General features: G+C 37.7%; 1 protein-coding gene across 1 annotated transcript in view; it reads right to left on the bottom strand.

Annotated features, from left to right (window-relative positions):
* The window catches only part of PLSCR5 (phospholipid scramblase family member 5), a gene marked incomplete at both ends in the record, with an annotated part of 67,195 nt that extends 59,528 nt beyond the window's left edge, over positions 1-7,667 (bottom strand). Inside the window, one exon of the mRNA XM_079766347.1 lies at positions 7,382-7,667. Within this exon, the coding sequence (XP_079622473.1) occupies positions 7,382-7,667 (286 nt within the window). The remainder of the gene's footprint in view (positions 1-7,381) is intronic.
* Positions 7,668-22,637: the final 14,970 nt, after the last annotated feature.

The raw sequence follows: 22,637 nt of genomic DNA, 5'->3' as shown, positions 1-22,637 counted from the left end.
TTAAGAAGAAGAAGAAGAAAAAGGTAAAGATAAAAATTATGAACAACAAATACATATCTATCAACAAGTGAATCTAAAAATCAAGTGAATAAAAAAATCTGATGAACAGAATAAACTGGTGAATATAATAGAATCAGGGGCATAGAAAGGGAGTGGACTGACAATTCTTGGGGGTGAAGGGGTGTCGGGGGTGCTGGAAGAGACTGCACAAAAATCATACACCTAGGGATGAGGACAGTGGCGGCGGGGGGGCGGTAAGGCCAGAGGGTGGGGTGGGAACCGGGTGGAGGGGAGCTATCAGGGAAAAAAGAGATTATTGTAATAATCTGAACAATTATGATTTATTAAATTAAAAAAAGAAAGAGAGACTAAAAAAGCAATCCCATTTACCATCACACCAAAAAAATTAAGATACCTAGGAATAAACTTACCTAAGGAGGTAAAAGACCTATATGAGGAAAACTATAGGACACTGTGAAAAGAGATAGAGGAAGACATAAACAGATGGGAAAACATACCGTGTTCATGGATTGGTAGAATCAACATCATCAAAATATCATACCACCCCAAGCAATCTATAGATTCAATGCAATCCCCATTAAAATACCAACGGCATATTTCACAGACCTAGAATGAACTTTCCAAAAATTCATCTGGAATAAAAAATAAAAAGAACCCAAATAGCTGCAGCAATCCTGAGAAAGAAGAACAAAGTATGTGAGATTTCAATACCAGATATCAAGCTGTATTACAAAGCCACTGTTCTCAAAACAGCCTGATACTGGGACAAGAACAGACATATAGATCAATGGAATAGAATAGAGAACCCCAAAATCAACCCAAACCACTATGCTTAATTAATATTCGACAAAGGAGGCATGAACATACAATGGAGTCAAGACAGTCTCTTCAATAAGTGGTGTTTGGGAAACTGGACAGATACATAAAAAAATGAAACTAGACCACCAACTTAAACCATACACAAAAATTAACTCAAAATGGATAAAGAGACTTAAACATAAGATGGGAAACCATTAAAATCTTAGAGGAATCCACAGGCAGCAAAATCTCAGACATATGCCAAAGGAACTTCTTCACTGATACTGCTCCTAGGACAATGGAAACTAAAGAGAAAAATAAACAAATGGGACTACATCAAAATAAAAAGCTTTTGCACAGCAAAAGAAACCATCAACAAAACAACAAGAAAGCCCACTGCATGGGAGAACATATTTGCCAATGTTATCAACGATAAGGCTTTAATCTCCAAGATTTACAGGGAACTCATAGAACTTAACAAAAGGAAGATATACAACCCAATCAAAAAATGGGCAACAGACCTAAATAGATACTTTTCAAAAGAGGACATAGGAGGGCCAAGAGACATATGAAAACATGTTCAAAGTCACTAATCATCCAAAAGATGCAAATCAAAACAACAATGCGGTACCATCTCACACCTGTCAGAATGGCTATCTTTAACAAGTCAATAAAGGACAAGTGCTGGAGAGGATGCGGAGAAAAAGGAACCTTTGTGCACTGCTGGTGGGATTGCAGTCTGGTGCAGCCACTGTGGAGAACGGTATGGAGTTTCCTCAAAAACTAAAGATGGAACTTCCATTTGACCCAGTGATCCCACTCTTAGGAATATATCCCAAGAAACTAAAACACCAATTAGAAAGGATATATGCACCCCTATGTTTATAGCAGCACAATTCACCATAGCTAAGATTTGGAAACAGCCTAAGTGCCCATCAGCAGATGAGTGGATTGAAAAATTGTGGTACATCTACACAATGGAATACTACACTGTGGTAAAAGAAAAGGACCTCTTACCATTTGCAAAAGCATGGATGGACCTGGGGAGCATTATGTTAAGTGAAATAAGCCAATCAGAGAAAGATAAATATCACATGATATCACTCATTTATGGCATATAATGAACAACATAAACTGATGAACAAAAACAGATCCAGAGACAGAGAAATATCAATCAGACCATCAAACCTCCGAGGGAAGGTAGGGGAGGGTGGTGGTAAGGGGGTGAGATCAACCAAAGAACTTGTATGTATGCACAGAAGCTTAACCAGTGGACACAGACAACAAGGGGGTGAGGGCATGAATTGGGGGGATGGGGGTAATGGGGATATAAGGAAACATGTAATACCTTAATCAATAAAGAAATTAAAAAAAGAATTAGATACATGTATCACCAAAAAAAAAAAAAAAGATTCATGACCTTTCACATACTAGAGGGGCCATTATAAAGACAAATATTTCTGACTATTCTAAAGACAGATGAATAGAAAGGACAAAGAAAATGGTTCTGGTTTACTATAAGAAAGAAATTTGTTCCAATTGCACAAAGATTTGAACAAGTATCCTTATACATATACTAAAGTTAGTGTGACATCTATGTAATTCACAATAAATTAGAATGATTTCTCTTCACTGACATTCAAATTCATGTAAGTTGTGTCTGTGTATGCGGAGGGGGTGTTTTCTGAATCTTTTGTATCTCTAAAAAATAAATTTGGAAAAGGATTGAATTGCCTTTGGAGATACTAAGTTCCTCATTTATGAGAGAATTCAACTTTATCCAGGATGAACACATTGGGATTTTTTTTAAAAATTCACAAAAAACTGGTAAAGAAATTAGGCATCAAAGAAATGTTCCTTTGAACACTGACATAAACTGTTTCTAGTAATGGGAGGTCATTAAAGCTCTGTGTAGGTATGGCATTAAAGAGGAACAATAGCAGATTATTCCTTTATTTATTTATTTACTTAACCTTAAGGTAGCAAAAATAGACAAAGACAGCTGTTTGTATTGCTCTGTGGCATTTAGAATTTGGACAAGCATCAGGGTTAAGACCATATGGAAACAAACTTTTTTTCATTTTGCCCTACTAAAATAGAGCTCCATACCACATAGCACTTTGCTTCCCAAAAGGACCCCATACTGAACTTCTCTCAGATCTGGGCAGACACAGACGATAGAGGCCTTAGAACTGACTCCTCTTCCACTTGAGAAGGAGCTTGAAAGGGATCCTAAGTGGTAACCTGAGAGGAAGACTACGTAGCACTACATCACATTTGGGAGAGGAGTTAATGGTTAGTGTAGTAATAACTGTTTAAAAATAACAGGCAACAAACATCTTTTCTTCAGTATTAGTGCCAAAGCCCTGTTGCCATTGACTTTTAGGGAAACACATGGGTAAAATCGTGATCTAGGGACAAGTAGTTCATGATGATAAAATTAAGAATAGAGTGTTTTGGGAGTTTCCAGTCACTAGCGATGTACCTTAACTCCCAAAAAGCTCTAGTTACACAAATACATCTTATTTAAAAACCATACAGCTTAAGTTGGATGCTCATTATGTACTTTACTGTTCTCATGTTATCCTTTAATTAAAAAACACACATGTAGGAATCAATTTCTAATAATAGCTGGTAGAAGATTGTTAGATTCTCTCTGTCAATGTTACTATTAAAAAAGGTCAGCAAATTACTCTAATTTTATCATGTAATCTATGTCTGCTGTAACAAAATGTAGTAGGTTATTGAGAGTCTGTCAAGTGGCTCTACATTCCTGACCCGGGTCTGTATAGTTTCTTAGACCTCACAGCAGGTCCAGAGGAATTAATACACATGGGCCCATAGCAGATCATGTCCAAAGTCTTTATTCATTAGTAGCTCCAGTAGCTGGAGACTGTTGGGGTCCCTATTCTGAGATCACTTGCTTCATCTTCTGGGATTGCAGTTTACATTGGAGCAGCCTTTAGAGAGATCATTTATCAGGTTTGATCATCCTGGAAAATCCATTTTTCTCAAACTTAAAGTTTCATACCAACCTGTTTTTAAATTGTGTTTACTTACCCTAACAGGGGGCTTCAGACTACACAAATATTTCTTCAGTTCTAATGACATCTAGTATTCAGACTGTCCTTTGATTTAGTGATGCCAATTGAACTGCCTACAAAATGTGTGAAATGTCCAATAAGCCTGTATTCCCTGGGAAAATTATAATTGCCAATATAGTTTCATGAGCCAGAGAACATTCATGATATTACAAATAATGTCTTTAAACATATCTGAAGAAAACTTTCCACAAAACTGTTTAAGTAAATAATGATGATAATTTAACTTGCCACCTCAAACATGATTTCTAAATCTAAAGAATGCTTCATTTTTATTCCCTTTAAGCAGTTTAGGGGTTCTAACAGGTATTTTACCCACTCCACAGGCTATTTTGAGTTGGTTGCAGGAATTTTAGTTTTCTACTAGAAGTTTTACCTCTAAGTTTAGTGTTGAGCACTTATCATTAATGAACTTCACTGCTTTCTTGGTAGGTTAATCATATTCTGATCATAGTATTGCTTTCTAGTTACAAGTTTCTTCAAAGACTCAGACCACCTGATAAAGAAACTCCTTTGAATTTCCATCTGGCTTTGAATTTCTATCTACTATTTTAAAAATGTATAACTAGCTCATAAATATTTCAAGTACTCTGCAACTCTTTACCTTTGAGGCTATAGTTTTGTAACTCTTATTTTATAAAGTGATGAAGTGTTTTGAACTAAGTGTTAGTGTTAATCTTAAATGAAAGAACAGACATGCCAAGATATTTTTGTTTGTCTTCAGTGTAAAAATGAAGCGCACATATTAAAATGAATGGTTTTGATGTCTCAAGCCTATATTTTATAATTCGTTTGAGCTTTTTCAATGATACTCAGGGTCTAGCATACATTAAAATAAAAAGTTACATTGTTTGTTCCATATTAAATAGCATCCGATGTGTATTTTGATGAAAGAAGCAAAGAAGCCTGCACATTTCTTTGAATGGATCATTAATTTAATTTAGGATATGTTACCCTACTTGTAACTAGGTTTGGTTTCCACCAATTATTAATCATAGTTCTTCATGATAAAACTTTTTATTATAGCTTAGAGTTTAATGGCTTGTTCTGATGATGGAATGAAAGCACATTGCAATTTCATTTTTATATAATTTCACAAGTGTTTTTAGTAAGGTTGCAATTCATTACCTTAAAAAACAATGATATCTCTTGTCTTTTTGGGAAGTTCTTTAAAGTAAGAAAAGTTAAATAACACTAATGATATTTATACAATTTCAAGGATTTGAGGAAAAACTTACCAGCTCCCTCCTCCAGTACCTAATTAACCTGTTTGCTTAAGTTAGTTATTTTTTGTGTATATATATATATATATAATTTACTATCAAAGACATTTTGAAAGAATTTTTGATTTGTAATTCAGAAATATTTAGTTCTAGTCCATTAAATTTTTAAAATTTACTGATAACACATGTTGAATTCATTATAATAAATGACTGTATCACCTATTTTCAACAACAAATGGAAAATTTTTAAACACTGAACTGTACTTTAACACTTTTTAACTTACGTGTGAAAAGTTTTCTTCAAATCCTTTTAAACTTGGAAGATCAACCTGTCCTTGTGTTTAGCATTAAATATTTCCATTCTAAATTTTGCTATGAAGCTTTTCATATCATTTCACTGTTTATATTCATGATATTTAACACATTGTTTACAGCTTAACTTTCACATTCTATCAGATAGAGTGTGCTTTTTATTTATATAATGCAATATGCTCCTTGGAGTTAAAATTTAAAAAAATAAAGTATCAATCTCTAGACTTTGAGTCATAATATGAAGAAAAATTTATTAGCTGGCTATATTGCTCTTACCTTTAGAGGCCATGAAGATTTCTGAGTCACGTCTTCAAAGACAGCCAGGTGAAAAGAAAAGGCTTTTCTTGTTGCAGCAAGGAGAGGAAACACGGCATGAATAAAACTTCAGAAGGTGTCTGTCTGCTCCATGTCAACTTACAAATAACAGAGGAAAGGAATGCCTCATTCAGCCTCCAGAGAGCTGTATTTTATCACTTTGAACAACAGGGGAAGAAGAAGCCACCACCAAAGGTAAACACTACTCAGAAACCATCATATTACTTGGTGGCTGAAGGAACAATTTAAAAATAATGAAAACCAGAAAAGAAAATATATATCACTCATTTCAAAAGTCTTGTTTCCACTTAGTTGTTTTTGTGTTCCTTGGAGTATATACTTTTGCTTTCACTATACATTAGATATATTCTATTTTTCTGATTTCTATAAATCTCCTGTGCCAGAGTCATGATAAAATATTCTATCATGTATAACTTTCTGACAGTTCTAAGTACAATATTTTATATTTTGAAAATGTTTGAACATGAACTTTCTTGTTTTTCTTTTGAGATTTCTACCCACTCTCTCCCCCAAAACAAATAAAAAGAGCATGTAAACCCTTCTATTTATGTACATAAATAAATCTTTATTTTCATTTTTTAATTGAATGAGAGAAATTTGGAAATATAAACCTTTGATAACCTTGCAGTTCATTGGAACATACAGGTGATATTTAACTGCACTGCATACAGAGGGGGAAAAAGCACTGAAACCAGGCAGCTCACATTTCTAAATGCAGCTGATCAGGTCAACATGGAAATTTTGCTCACCAAGTCAATTGCCCTGGATAGCACAATTTGCAAAAGTTGAAGTTGCATGATATACTGCATTATCAGCAACAATCTCTACTTCTAAAAATAGTTAAGCAGCCTGAGACAGCATAAAGAATGATGAAAAATTATAAAGTCAGCCTCACAGGTTATAGATAGCCAAAAGTTTAGGTTTTTCTTATTTGGCAAAGAGAGATTTCTTTTTACTATTGTTTTGAAGTGTTTGGGGTTAAAAAGAGTTGCCATTATTTGAATTGTAGAAAAATTATATAAACATGATCAGTATTTTTAAATTAAATGATATGTTTGCTAAATTTCTTAATGTTTGTCATGGGCATTTGGAAACACTTTATTCTAAAAAAAACCTAAATTGTTGTCAACACTATCAAACCTGGCATTTTAAATTATGGTCATAATTGACAAGTTAATTTTCACTTTCTCTAGAGCATCAATTTGAAATTAAAAAATAAAAGTCTAAGTGAATTAAACATATATTTTGACTTGTACAAAGCTAACCATCTATGTATTTGTATTGGCCCTATGACTGACTGATGGAATCTTTGAATATTTAATCTGCAACAGAGACTTCCCAGGCCATCTAACTTGGTGAAGTTTAGACACTGCCCACTTCTTTTTTCATGCTTTCTCCCTAAGTTCTGCCAAAGACCCAGCAGATACCAACCTGAGGTTTCATCTCCCCTTCCCTCCACTCTTTTCTGTTTGCCAGCCTTTCTCCAGGTCATACTCAAAAACCTTCCTTAAAGGATCTCTCGGATGTTCCTGTGTCCTGTTAATGTGTGCTCCTGCAGCCAGGCGATGTTTCTCCAGGAGCTGGCCTCACCTCGTCTCCTGCTGCTGTTGCTGCTGCCCTTCACCTTCAAGGTGCACTCAGTCCTCCTCTCCAAACATCTCCCGCCTCCAAAGAAGAACCAGGACCACCATTTATCACTCAAAATGGTCACTGCATCCTCATCTCCCACTCTGAAGCACTTGGCTTTTTCCAGCAGCGACAGCATCAGTTTCACTCTGCCATCAGGTTGCAGGTTTCTGCTCCGCTCCCTTGATTCCAGGAAATATACCAATACAACTATGTTTGACAGACATAACCCAAGGCTTGAAGGTAACATAGTTGGAATGCAGTACTAGAAAAAAGACTTACAAGTGAATATCGGCACACAGGGGTCTCAGGAAAGGTAACAACCCTCTCTCTCCTGAGCCTCTGCTCTGCTGCTTGGCATGCTCATTCCTCCGGATGTTCTGCTTTGCCTGTCCTTGTCCCTCTTGAAAGAGGGGCCTCTGTATTCTCACTGTCTTTCCGATTTTGCCAAGAGGAAATAGAAAACAAAATCGCATCATAATCTCACCACCATTGACCCCTGCCCATGGCCTTTTTGCAGGGCATGCCATCACTATTTTTGAAGGTCTGTCCATTTAATATTACATCATTAAACAGAACTTCCCTATTATTTAATTATTTAACAGCTAGATATTTGAATTAAATTTTCATGACAGAAAGGCTCACCAATTTAGTCTTTTTTAGTACAAAGGAAGAGACTGCCAGTTTATTTAAATCTAGAGTGATGCCTGTATTAAACAAAACAAGAACAGCAATGTGTTCCAGTTTGCATCTTCTGGGGCAAGGATGGGGAATGGAGTAAAATGCTAGCCTACAGGTCAGGGACAGGACTGAGGACCAAAGACTGATGAACTAGTTTTAGGAATATTTATATAGTTTTATGGTTAGTCTGCCCTTGGTTTTACTATACAATTGTGTGTTCCTAAAAATCATATATACATATACATACATATATAAATAAATAAATATATATATATATATATATATATATATATCCATATGTAATCAAATATATATGGAATGGGAGAGAATTATTTATTTTTCTTGAGTTATATAAATATTATTTTGGTAAAATTCTAAAAAACATTTTATTCACTTGAAATTAAATTTTTAAAAATTTATGGTAATGCATAAAATTATATTTATTTTTAGCAACTGCATGTTATTACATTTTATGGATATAATAAATACAATTTTTTAATTCTTTCCCTTTAAATGGACATTTGGATTATTTCTGTTTGTAAGGCATTGGTTCTTATGCACATGTGTAGCTGTCCTTTGAAAGTATATGTCTGGAAAGAAAAATGCCAACTTATGGGGTATGAAGTTCTTTATCTTTACCAGATATTATCAAATAGATCTTCAAAGGGCTTGTGCCAATTTACAAGCAACAGTAATAGATAAGCATTCTCTTTTTCACATTTCCCTTTCAAAACAGGCTTGGTTGATAGAGTGAGAAATCAACAAGGGATACCCAGATATCAATTTATGAGAAGGCAGCATCCAGGGGTCTTTTGTTTGTTTTCATCTCTTCCTATCATGCTATATCACGTCAGAATAACTAACAGTAACTTTTATAAATATCTGGTTTAAAAAGTAATGCTATAGGTAGGAAGTGGTTCACAAATGGACTATAATTTAGTAATAAAATAGCTCCTTTCATTCGGTGAATCTAATGGCCCGACCTCCTAAAATGTGAACCACAGACATGCAGTATGTATAAATCTTACCTCTGAATTTATAGTTTCTTGCATTAAATTTGTTATGAAACAAAGCCGGATATGTATAAAGAAATGAATGAAGAAAATAAAACAAATCTAGGGAGATATATTATTTTTATTTTTTCTTTATTGATTAAGGTATTACATATGTGTCCTTATCCTCCCATTGCCCCCCCCCCACACACACTCATGCCCTCACCCCCCTGGTGTCTATGCCCATTGGTTAGGCTTATATGCATGCATATAAGTCCTTTGGTTATAACTACATCATTAGATATGAAATAGCCAATCCCTTAATGTAGATGTGGAAGTTTCTTCCCTGGGAATGTGCAACTCTTATTTAGGCAACCATTTCTCACACTGTGCAAACTGCCTATCAGAATGCATTTTTTTAAACTATTTTATTCAAACCTACTAGAGGCCCAGTGCATGAAATTTGTGCACTCGGGGGCAGGGGGCCCCTCAGCCTGGCCTGTGCCCTCTTGCAGTCCGGAGTCCGGGAGCCCTCGGGGGATGTCTAACTGAAGCTGGCAGTCGAACATCCTTAGTGCTGCTTTAGAGGCAGGAGAGCAGCGCTCCCCCTGTGGGAGCACACTGACCACCAGGGGGAAGCTCCTGTGTTGAGTGTCTGTGTGCAGCATAGCGACTGGTCATTCTGCCATTGGCCGAAACCGTCTCTCCGACACCTCCCGAGGGGTCCCAGATTGCGAGAGGGCACAGGCCAGGCCAAGGGCCCCATCTGGTGTATGATCAGGGCCAGGGAGGGACCTGGGAGGTTGGCCAGGTGGGGAGGGACCGTGGGAGGGCTCCAAGGTGTGTCTGGCCCATCTCACTTTAGTCCTGATCGGCCAGACCCCAGCAGCAAGATAACCTATCGATCGGAGCGTCTGCCACCTGGTGGTCAGTGCATGTCATAGCGATTGGTTGACCAGCCGACTGTCTGCCCCTTGGTGGTCAGTGCATGTCATAGCGAGCAGTTGAGCAGCCTTAGCATATCATTAGCATATTACACTTTGATTGGTTGAATGGCCAACTGGACGACCGGACACTTAGCATATTAGGCTTTTATTAATAGGATTCTTTTGATACAGTGCTTCATTCATTCATTCAATAAGCATGTATTAACTTTTTACTATAAGCATAGCATTATAGAGCATACTGAGATATAATGATACAACCTCCACCCTGGGGGAACATGTACTCCAGAGGAGTATCACAATAAAGGGATGCAATATTTTTATTTTTAAAAACTAAATTACAATCTCTTAAGAATGCAATAATGTAAGTCATTCTCTCTTTGTAAAGCAAAACTAATTAAGATCAGTAGTTCATCTTTCAAATGAGCAAACTTTGTTTCACACATACATGTCTAATTTTCCTTTCTTCTGTTTCTTTAAACAGGAAAATAACTATTAAGATATTCTTTCTTAAATAATGAAAGGATAGTAAGCCAGATCATGCTTCTTAGCTGTTAGAAAGAGATGAATTTCTTACTCTTCTTTTTCTGCCTATTTAACAAGATATTGATTTAAAAAAATTGAAAAAAGGAAAATAATCCTGGATACAGAGAAAAAGAATCTGGGGAATTAAGACAAACTGGTTCTGGAGCAAATATATCAATAGTGGTTCCCATTTTCCAGGATAATATGGAAAAGACTCCTAATTAGAGTCCTGTGTACAGACCCAAGGGACAATGGTATCCCATAATCAGTACTTGTAAAGCCCAATGCATATGCAAAAGTTTAGTTTATATATGAAAGTTCTTTTTAAATTTTCAGCCTTATACATTTTCTTTAGGTAAGACACTAAGTTTAATGGAATTCTTGGAAGTAATCTGTCTTTACAGTGCTCTGTCTTCTGGCATTTGCCTGATCTATTATGCATAATGTAAACATTTTTTATGGCTCCTAATGATATTTTCCTTTAAAGTGTCTAAAAGAAGAGGGAATATTCTGAGAGGTCTGACTTATTCCAAGCTATATTACTAAAAAAAGTGACATAAATTATTTGCAAAAAACATTACAGACATATGATATATCAACAACTCTTTATTTAGATGTGCTACAGGGTATAGAACATTATGTGCATATCCAAGAAGAGAGGAGAGAGAAGGAGAGGGAGATATGATATCTATTTATCTATCTATCTATCTATCTATCTATCTATCTATCTATCCATCTATCTATCTATCTATCATCTATCTTTTCTATAAATTTGACTTAAAATCCTTTTGATTTTTGTCCAAATGATTTTCCTTTGGCTTATTTTGACACCATAAGATTATTCATGGGTGCTTTATCAGCATTATAAATGAAAAATAATTTTTAAAGTAAAAATTTTAAAGCAATTAAGGCTTGATGTAATTTACTTATAGGATGTTTCGTACAGGATATTACTCTATTAATCTTTTTTAATTTAATTATTATGAGGCTTTTATAAAAATTTTTTAATGCAGTCTTGATAACCTTTTATTTTTACACAGAAATATGTCTGCTTTGGATTCATTGCATGTTAAGCAATTTTACCATGAAATGAACTACCAATAGAAATTTTGGTTAATACTTTAGGAACAGCTTTTTGTACAATTAGATTTTTTTTTTTAATATTCACTTATTTCATTTAGATAATTTAAATTAATCTGAAAACTTGACTATTTTACTGTCAAATTTAATACTCTAACAACAATCTTAGTTTACCCTGTAAATATTAATGGAAAGGATTATTTGCATCCTTGAGAAAGCTCTGAGCATTCCTGGATTTAGGCTGGATTTAGATATAGGGCAGCTGCCATCGGCCAACTCTCTGTTGCCTGGGTCCCAATCCAAGCTGGGCTAAGTCTCTTTGTTATCTGGGTCTCTTTCTGATCTGAGCTGGGCCAAGTCTCTGTATGTTACCTGGGTCCCGATTTGAGCTGGCATGGGAAGCGTGAAGCAGCCATGGGGCAGGAGAACTCCCTCAGAAGGGGCGAGTGTTCAAGCCCCCGCAATGTTGGGGGGGGTGAGGATCTGTGCCCCACCTCTGTTGACCCCCAAGTTCTCTTCTGATGGCCCCTCTGCGACTGTGCCTGTCTTAGGTTGTTCCTTCCCTGAGGAATCTTACCCATCTCTGGCTAACCAGCCATCCTCCGGGGCCAAGCAGGGTGATGTGAGGTTCAGTTCTGTCTCCTTGGTAGCCTATGCCCCTATGGCCTCCATGCCCAGCACCTGCCTTGGGATCCCCTCGCCTGCTGGGGGGGGGGGCCCGGCACTGATCACATATCTTGGGGAACCCAGGTTTCTTCTCCAGGGAGGGCCCAGCTCACGCCATTGGGCGAGAGGCAGATCCATGGTACCAGCCACCACGAGGCTTCAACCTCGGCATGAACAGAAAGCTCAGGCAACAGCTGTGGGCAATTGGATTGTGAGAAGAGGGTCCCTCTTGGCAAAAGGGCAAGAGAGGCCAATATAGAATGCTCAAGTACCTTCCCAAGGGGCCTTCCACACAGTGGAAAGGATGAAATCCTTTCATGTCCTTAATAAATTGCTGCCAAACATTCAAAAAATTAGATTTTTACATTTGTTTGGGATAATTGTACAATATGCTGTTGTAAAATATCAAAAATTATAATGAAATTGTAGAATAATATCATGTAAGGATATCCTTTGCTCTAGGCCATGGCAATTCAATTTCAAACTGGCTGTCAATTTCTTTTTGTATAGAAAAGGTCTTAATCAGTTAAAGTCCCCTAATAGTTTCTGAAAGTCATTTAAAGTCTTAAGACAATCTTTTCTTATCTCCACCTTCGGAGACCTAATGCATTGGTTATCAATTACAATCCCTATGATATTTGAAGGAAACCTCTCTTTATTTCTTTCCAAAATAATTTTCAGGCTATAAAGTCTCATTTAAGAATCTTTGTCTTTCTTTTTACAACATACAACCTTCTATCCCAGGCCATGTCACATGAAACACTTTTCTTAAGGTTATGGTGACCACTAGTATGGATTAGATTTAATATTTTAATAACAATCCTCAGTTTATCCTGTAATAACAGTGAAAGAGATTTCAACATTTTCAAATTTCTCCTTTCTATAAGCTAGAAATTTATTTTTTAACCCTACGAGACCTGAGGCCCTGAACCTAACTGTGCCCTATAGCTGGGCTCCTGAACATTAAAGAGAAAAAATCAACATGATATAGAAAAAGGTTAGTTACATGCAAACAAGTGGTTAAAATAAGATGAAACTTGGAGACATTGTAGAAAATAGTTACTAGGCAAAGTACAGAAAATTAGGTAAAGCAGTATAGCGGCAGATTCGGAAATTACCGAAAAATCGGTACAGCGGTCTGGTAGCCTTAAGAGTATTCCGATTAGCTAATTTGCATATACAGAGGGATAATGGGAAGCCTTCAGTAACTTTCTTAGAAGACTTATTTAAATTGCTTACAAAGACATTGGCTTATTTAAAGGAAGGGGGTTGGCCTTTGTTATTTCAAGATGGCAGGCAGTAAGCCACGTGGCCAGAGGGGCAGGCAAGATGGCGGCTGTCTCACAAGCCTCAAATGTTGCCCCACCTCTAGCTTAATTAAAAATGTGGGTGGTTACAATGGTGGCTTCCAATCTGTTCCTAGATTTTATTTGGATTCAATTATTTAAACATTGGCTTCTTATGTAACTTAATTTATGTGAGACATTGATTATATTTTAAAAAGCTAATTTATAAAGCAACTTAAGTAGGTATCTTTAATTAAAAAAACAAAGAAACCTATTCAGTAAAACTTATAGGTTTGATACTTTATTGGTCTTAACCAAAACCATAAACACTGTCCCACTTCCAGCCCATACAAAAATGCAGGCTTCTTGAGGCTTTTGTCTTTCTATGAAATTCTACTTCTGTTGAAAATTTTGGCTATATTTAAGAAATATATTGTTTTTGCCCTTCTTACAGGCAAAAACTTTCATAACATTTAATATATATGTATGTAAGTAAAATATATTAGTTAATTTTAATTTGATAAAGCTTTCCATGTGATTTCAAGTATCAATCGGTTTAATTAAAAAAATATTTCTTTTAAGAGAGAATAGACTTTTGAAATACACTTCAGGGCCTGTGAAATGTTCAAAGGTCACTCTCAAAACCTTGAAATAACTTGGAAAGATCAAATATATATATATTTATATATATGTTTAAAGATTATATACTTAAATTATCTTAAAGAATATCAATTAAATTTAAACTGTATCACAGAATTAATTCTTTTTTAAATCAGACCAATAAGTAACATTTTTTGAATTCTTAATTATTTAAGAGAAAACACATTTTATTTTCTCAAAAACACATTTTACTATACTCTAGGCATTTAGTTACCACAATTATGTAAGTTCTCCCAATTCAATCTGAACCTTAAACTTTCAGAGTTTGTAAGTCAAACATTTAGCAATTCTTTATTAATAACCCTTTATATTTTTAAGAATTAATTTTAAAATCTAATAATTAACTTTAAACCATGTTTTTTTCTGCCCGGGGAAACTGAGAAGCAAACATGTAGGTATTAAAAAATGACTACTGGTGGAAAGCTGATTTTAAAGGAGCCACTTTTTCAGGAAAAAAACCTTTTGTCCTAGCCACTTGACCTGTTCTGGGAAGGTCGGCTAGCAAAGGGTGTAGCCATTGAAATGCAAATTAACATTCTTTTAAGATGGCTGCTGGTGGGAACCAGCCTACCTGCACACTAGGGGAAGGGCGTGTCCACCCCTTCCTCCATAAAAAAGAGGGTGTAGCTTAAAAACCTTTTAATGGAGAGAAAAGAGACCTTAAACTTTCAGAGCTTTAAATCTTAGGTAGCAAAATTAAATACTTAGCATTTCTCAAATCAATAATACTTTTACATTTTTAAGGATACATTTTAAATAAAATATAAGGCATGTTCAATTAATAGATTAACTTATATCATCTAGACTTCATACTAGGCATACTTAGATCAACATTTCAGTATTATCAATTTCAATACATTTAGATAATTTAAATTTATCATTTGATTTAGTAAACTTCCAAGTTCTTTTAAATTTCCAGCTGATAGGCTTGGCCCAGCCACTAAATTTCAAAACGGTCACAATTTTCCTGTTGGGGAAGTCAAGAAGCAAACTCTCAGCCATTCATATGTAAACTTGACTATCTACTTCCTGTTGTTTATTTACTTCTGGTGGGAAATTTTAAAAGAGCTACTTTAGATGCCTTGGGAAACTAGCCTGTATTTCTTTCTCTGGTTCATCTTCGCCATTTTTAAGGCCAAAACAGTCTCGGGTTTTTATTCTGTACACAGCAAAAGGTCAAGTTCAGCTCAAAACTATGCACACTCATTTTTAAACTGGCCTTTTCCCTTTACATGTGCACAGAAATCCCGGATGCATTTATGAATTTGTAAAAGCTTTAAGTCATTAGCTGGAAAATAAGTAAAGATGGCGAAGATGAGGCCTCTCAAAGTGGCTTTCTTGGGGAGTGGCATCCATATTGGATCGCCACGTGTCTCCCTTCCCCCACCTCCTTGTTTCTTAGGGGGAAGATTCAGTAATGGTCTGGCATCTACTGTTTTTATTTTATTTACTTTTTCAATTTTTATTTATTTTTATTTTTAAGGAAAGAAAAAGATTTTTTAAGATAAAGAATTATTGGCAGTTGCTGAAAAGTTCCTTTTATTCTTTTTTACTTGGTTACAAGTAGTTTACACGTGGAGGCAGAAGAGGTGCAGATGGTATTCTTAGAGACTTGCACCCTTCCACTGCAGGCTGTAAGGCCATGGCTGTACCCCACTTAAGACATTCTTAAACTCTCCTGTGCTGAATCAAGGCCATCACCAATTAAAATAGGAATTTTCTCTGGACTTTTTGCTGAGTATTGGTCACACAACTGCTTTCTAACCTTTTCCCAGGTTTCATCAACAAAACTTAAGAAAGAAATCAAGAATTTGACTACGCTTAACAGAAAATCTTTGAGATCTGAGCATAGTTAAAGCATTTTTGAAGATTACCCATGTTTAACACCCGCTAATTCATATCAATTCACAACAATACACTCCCCTTACCATATTCCGTTAAATCTGTGGTGCGCACGCTTGTGGGAGTGACCCCCTAGCTTCCTTTCCTCCGTACTCAGCCCCTGACGTTGGGCGCCATATGTAGTGGTATTTCTCTCTTTTCCGTGTCATCACGGAAAAGGTACTGGTCCGGTTGCTGAGTGGAGGATCTGGGGATTAAGAAATTAAAGAAAGAAAGAGACCAAGAGACAGAAATAGATTCATGAAGCTTGGGCTGGGTGGGACGCCATGGAGAGGCTCTGATGGAGAGGCTGCAACGATGACGACGACCCGAGCCATGCAGCGCGTTTATTTAATAGGCCTAGATTTACATATCTAATCTCGCCCCTGCCTACACCTGAGCTGCTATGAAGTCAGAACTGATTAACATGTCCAGCCTTATTGGGGAAGCATGTTCCCAGGGTGTGACTTGGCCTACACCCTGAGTTCAGCTGACGATAATTAAGGAAAATGCCCATGTGTCTTCCCATGCGGCCCTCTACACAGTGGGGTTATGGGAGGTGGTTAAATTGAGGCTGGCCTCCTTCACCAGCAGCTTGGTGTTCACCAAGTTCACATCAGCATGATTAGAAGCGTCTTTGAGGAGGCTGACAATGGCTGCAGGGCTCAGACAGTTCCCGGCATTCTTCAGGGATAAGCCCTGCGTTACCACCTGGATGGTTCCTTTGGGGGACCATGCCCAGGCTCACATCAGAGTCCCCAGAGCTTCTGCCAGACCGATCCAAGGTTTGGTGTGCGGAGAGAAGGTGCTGGTAAGGGTCTGAGCATTCACGACCCCCAGCGAGGGCTCTCTCCTTCACCATGTCCACCAATGACAGCGATCTCCTCCCCGCAGCAGCTCTGAGCCTCCTTGGTGTTGGTGCCCAGGTGGAGGTAGCTGATGATGTTCTCATGGTCCACCAAGGTGCGGTCCTGAGGCGGCTCTTCCATGAACACGACCAGCATTGTGCCTGTGCACTGCCCCGACTGCAGGGCCCAGAGTAGGGTGCCCTCATCCATAACCCCTCCATGGGTGCAGTTCACCACGTGCATGCCCTTCTTGCACAGGGTGAAGGTGCTGTCGTTCTTCAGGCCTGTCGTGGAGGGCAGGAGAGGGGTGTGCACAGTGATGAAATCACAGAGGGGCCAGATCTCCTCCAGGGGCAGCTGCTGAATGCTGAAGGAGGCCGAGACCTCTCGTGAGATGATGGGCCGTACCCTACAGTCTTCATCCTGAAGGACTGTGTCCGGATGGCCACCTGTCTCTGGATCTTCCCCAGGCCAAGAATTCCAGGGTCTTTCCATTCAACTCGGTTCCCATGAACTTCTTTCGGTCCCATTTGCCATCCTTCATCGAAGCCGTCGCCTGGGGAATCTGCCTGGCCAGACACATGATCATCCCACAGGTGAGCTCCGCAGCACTGAGTCTGTTCCCATTGGGAGTGTTCATGACCAGGATGCCCTTCCTCGTGGCAGCCTCCAGATCCACTTTGTCCATGCCAGGGCTGGCCCTGCCCACCATCTGGAGCTTCTCTGCTGCGTTGATGACATCGCGGTCACCTTGGTGGCTGAGCAGAGGATAAGGCCTTTGCAGTCCTGCAGCTCGGCTATCAGCTCCTCTTTGCTCAGGTTCCGCTTCTCCACCACCTGCAGCCCTCCATCTTGCAGGATCTTCTGGCAGCAAGGGTCCAAGCTGTCACTGATGAGCACTTTCTGTAGATTTGCAAAGCCATTGCTGGAGCTGGATCCATTTGCAAAGCCATTGCCGGCCTCAGGATCGACCACTCTCCCTGGACAGAAGCACCTCTAAGCCCCCAGATTTGGTTCTGATTGGTCAGTTTCTATGCCAGTCAGTGTCTCTGGGCCTATCAACAGGGTCTGATCAGAAAGGCAGGGCTGATCAGCAGCCCCAGTGGAGTCCTGGAGAGAAATGGAGGCATGGCTGCTGAACCAGACTGGGAAAGAAAGAGAAAGGCAAGTGCTGGTCAAAAACTGCCACAGAGGCAATGGATCAGTCCCTGATTCTCTCTTCAGGCCTCTCTCTGGCCCTGATTTGTAGCCTCCTCAGCAATCAGTGCTGGGGCATCAGGCCTTCAGCCTGCAGTGGAAGCAGTCATGACTTCCAGTCTGGTTGAGCTTCGGTCATAATGGTGTTATACCCTGGCTCTTTATTATAGAGATAATAAAAGAGTAATATGCTAATTAGACCAGACATCCTTCCAGATGACCTTCTGGACAAAGCCACAGCAGCGGGGGTGAGACAGAGGCAGCTGCTTCAGCAGCAGGGGCCAAGCCCCTTGCACAAATTTTGTGCATCAGGCCTCTAGTTTAGTTTATAAGCAAATGTCTGAACTGAGAAAAATGAATAAGACTTAGGATCTTGTTCCTAACTTTAAGGTAAAGTCAGTAGTGATTTGCACAAGGTATACTATTATGTTTTTGGCATAACTGTAATAATTCTGTGTTTCCTTAAAGTGAAGTCCATTTATGTATTGTATATTTTTTTATTTTGAAATATGTTTAGTTATGTTTTTCTCAAGTTACTAAATAGATTCTAGTGTACTGTTGTCAATAGAAATATATTTTGAGCATATATGTAATTTGAAATTTTCTAGTAGCCACATTAGGATATAAACAGAAAACAATTAATTTAAATAATATATTTTATTTAACTATTTCCAACATATTACAATTTCAAAATGTGGCACTAGCCAATTTTCAAATAATCTACTTATTTGTGGCTAGTGGCTGCTGTTTTGAGTATGTAAATCCTAGTATATTAATCTAGCAGGCTGGTGACAGATTAAAGATTGTTTGTTAATCTTATGTTTTCCATTACATATATGTCTTTCCAAATAATTTTGAACTTCAATATTTTATTTATTTTTAAATAAAATTAACAGCATTTATATGTAAAATAACTTGAAATTATAGTGGAAATAACAAATTGAAAGTAAAAAATTATCTTTTCCCCACATCAGTTCCTTTCCCCTCAGATGATTATTGTTCACTCTAGTGTATATATTTTCAGGTAAAAAGTATACCTAGACACATAATATGAAAATATATATTTAAAATTTGCACATTTATGAATTCATTATTTCTTTCCTTTTTTTTGAATTTTTGGGCTGACATTGGTTAATAAAACCATACATGTGTCAAGTGTACAACTCAACAAAACATCATCTGCATACTGCATCATGTTTTCACTACCCAAAGTAAAGTTTCTTTCTGCCTCCATCTGTCTCCCATTTACCCTCTTCTACCTTTCTCACCCCATGTTCCCTCTAGCAATCACCATATTTTTGTCCTTAGCTATGTGTTTTTTTCTTCTTCTTAATCCCTCACCTTTTTCACCCAGCCCTACAGCCCTTCTCCCCTATGAAAGCTGTCAGTCTGTTACATGTATCTATGATTCTATTTTGTTAGCATATTTTGTTCAGTAGATTCCACATGAAATAGATTCCATGCTGTGGCAAAAGATAAGACTTCCGCCCTGGCTGGTTTGGCTCAGTGGATGGAGCATCAGTCTGCGGACTGAAAGGTCCCAGGTTCGATTCCGGTCAAGGGCATGTACTTTGGTTGTGGGCACATCCCCAATAGGGGTGTGCAGGAGGCAGCGTATTGATGTTTCTCTCTCATCGATGTTTCTAACTCTCTATCCCTCTCCCTTCCTCTCTGTAAAAAATCAATAAAATATATTTTTTAAAAAAGAGAAGACTTTCTTTTTTTAATGGGTGAGTAGTATTCCAATGCACAAATGTAACACAGCTTTTTTTTTTTTTTTTTAATCCATTTATCTATTGATGGGTACTGAGGCTTATTTCACATCTTGGCTATTGTAAATAATGCTGTAATGAACATAGGAAGCATATTATTTCAAATCAGTGTTTCTGATTTCTTCAGATGTATTCCCAGAAGTGGAATTGTGAGGTCCAAGGAAGTTTCATTTTTAATTTTTTGAGGAAACTCCACACTGTTTTCCACAGTGGCTGCACCAGTCTGCAGTCCCACCAGTAGAGCGGGAAGGTTCCCTTTTCTTCACATCTTCAGCAACACTTGTTGCTTGTTGATTAATTGATGTTAGCCATTCTGGCAGGTGTGAGGTGGTATTTCATTGTGGTTTTCATTTGCATTTCCCTGTTGAGATGAGCATATTTTCATATGTTTATTGGCCATCTGTATGTCCTCTTTAGAGAAGTGTCTATTCAGGTCCTTAGCTCAGTTTTTTAATTGAGTTGTTTCTTGGTGTTGAGTTTTATTTATTTATTTATTTTTATTATATTTTTTGGGGGGGGATGTGTCTTCATCCAGCACTTCTTTTTTTTAAAAATAATATTTATATATGTATTTATTTATTATATTTTAAAATAATTCTTTATTGTTGAAAGTATTACATATGTCCCCTTAGTCCCTCATTGACCCCCTTCAGCCTCCCTGCCATTCCACCTGCCCAAGGCCCTCAGCACCCTATTGTCTATGTCCATGGGTTATGCATATATGTATTCAAGGTTCTTGGTTGATTACCTCCCACCCATCCATCCTTCCCCACCTTCCCTCTGATATTGAACACTCTGTTCCATGCTTCCATGTCTCTGGATCCATTGTGTTCATCTATTTATTTTGTTACTTAGATTCCACATTTGAATGAGATCAAGTGATACTTATCTTTCTTTGACTGACTTATTTCACTTAGCATGATACACTCCAGGTCCCTCCATGCTGTCACAAAGGGTAAGATAGTCGTCTTTTTTACTGCTGCATAGTATTCCATGGTATAAATGTACCATAGCTTTTTTATCCACTCATCTACGGATGGGAAATTGGGCTGTTTCCAGATCTTAGCTATTGTAAATTGTGCTGGTATGAACATAGGGGTGCATTTCTTATTGGTGTGTCAGGTCTCTTAGGATATATTCCTAGGAATGGGATTACTGGGTCAAATGGAAGTTCCATAGTTAATTTTTTGAGGCAACTCCATACTGTTTTCCATAATGGCTGCATCAGTCTGCATTCCCATCAGTAGTGTACTAGGGTTCCCTTTTCTACATATACTTGCCAGCACTTGTCATTTGTTGATTTGTTGATGATAGCCATTCTGACAGATGTGTGGTGATGCCTCATTGTCATTTTAATTTACACCTCTCTGATGATAGTAACTTTGAGCATTTTTTCATATGTCTGTTGTCCATCTGTATCTCCTCTTTTGGAGCAGTGTCTATTTAGGTTCTTTCCCATTTAAAAAAATAAATTATTTATTGTTGAAAGTATTAAATATGTCTACTTTTTACCCCATTGACTCTCCCTGGCCGATCCTGTCCCCCAAGCACATGCCGTCCCCCTGCTATGTCTGTGTCCATTGTTTATGCTTATTTGCATGCATACAAGTCCTTTGGTTGATCACTTATTCCCCCACCCCTTGTATCCTCCTATACCAGTGATGGCGAACCTATGACACGTGTGTCAGCACTGACACGCGTAGCCATTTCTGATGACACGCGGCCGCTGAGGCGGCCGCATGCCGAGGATGAAACATTTGCTGCTCCTGAGGATGAAACATTTGCGAAATAATGTTTTTTCCTCAAAGTGACACACTACCCGAGTTATGCTCAGTTTTTTGGCGAAGTTTGACACACCAAGCTCAAAAGGTTGCCCATCACTGTCCTATACATTCCCTCTGACATTTGATGATCTGTTCCATGTTTCTATGTCTCTGGATCTACTTTTGTTAATCAGTTTTTGTTGTTCATTATATTCCACAAATGAATGAGATCATGTGATATTTATCTTTCCAGATTGGCTTATTTCGCTTAGCATAAGGCTCTCCAGGTCCATCCATGTTATTGGAAATAGTAAGAGTTCTTTATTTTTTTTACATCAGCATAGTATTCCATTGTGTAGATGTACCACAGTTTTTTTAATCCACTTATCTGCAGATGGGCTCTTAGGCTGTTTCCAAATCTTAGCTATTGTAAATTATGCTGCTATGAACATAGGGGTGCTTATATTCTTTCTGATTGGTGTTTCTAATTTCTTGGGACATATTCCTAAAAGTGGTCAAATGGGAGTTCCATTTTTAATTTTTTGAGGAAATGCTATACTGTTTTCCACAGTGGATGCACCAGTCTGCATTCCCACCAGCAGTGCATGAGGGTTCCCTTTTCTACATATCCTTCCCAGAACTTGTCGTTTGTTGATTTGTTGATGATAGCCATTCTGACAAGTGTGTGGTGATACCTCATTGTCATTTTGATTTGCATCTCTCAGAAGATTAGTGACTTTGATAATTTTTTCATATGCTTCTTGACCTTCTGTATATCCTCTTTCAAAAAGTGTCTATTTAGGTCCTTTACCCATTTTTTGATTGGATTGTTTATCTTCCTTTTGTTAAGTTGTATGAGTTCCCTATAAATTTTGGAGTTTAAACCATTATAAGATGTAACATTGGCAAATATGTTCTCCCATGC

This window comes from Cnephaeus nilssonii, assembly GCF_951640355.1.
Source record: "Cnephaeus nilssonii genome assembly, chromosome: 3".
In the NCBI taxonomy this organism is placed as follows: Eukaryota; Metazoa; Chordata; class Mammalia; order Chiroptera; family Vespertilionidae; genus Cnephaeus; species Cnephaeus nilssonii.
This window is presented reverse-complemented; position numbering and strand designations above follow the sequence as displayed.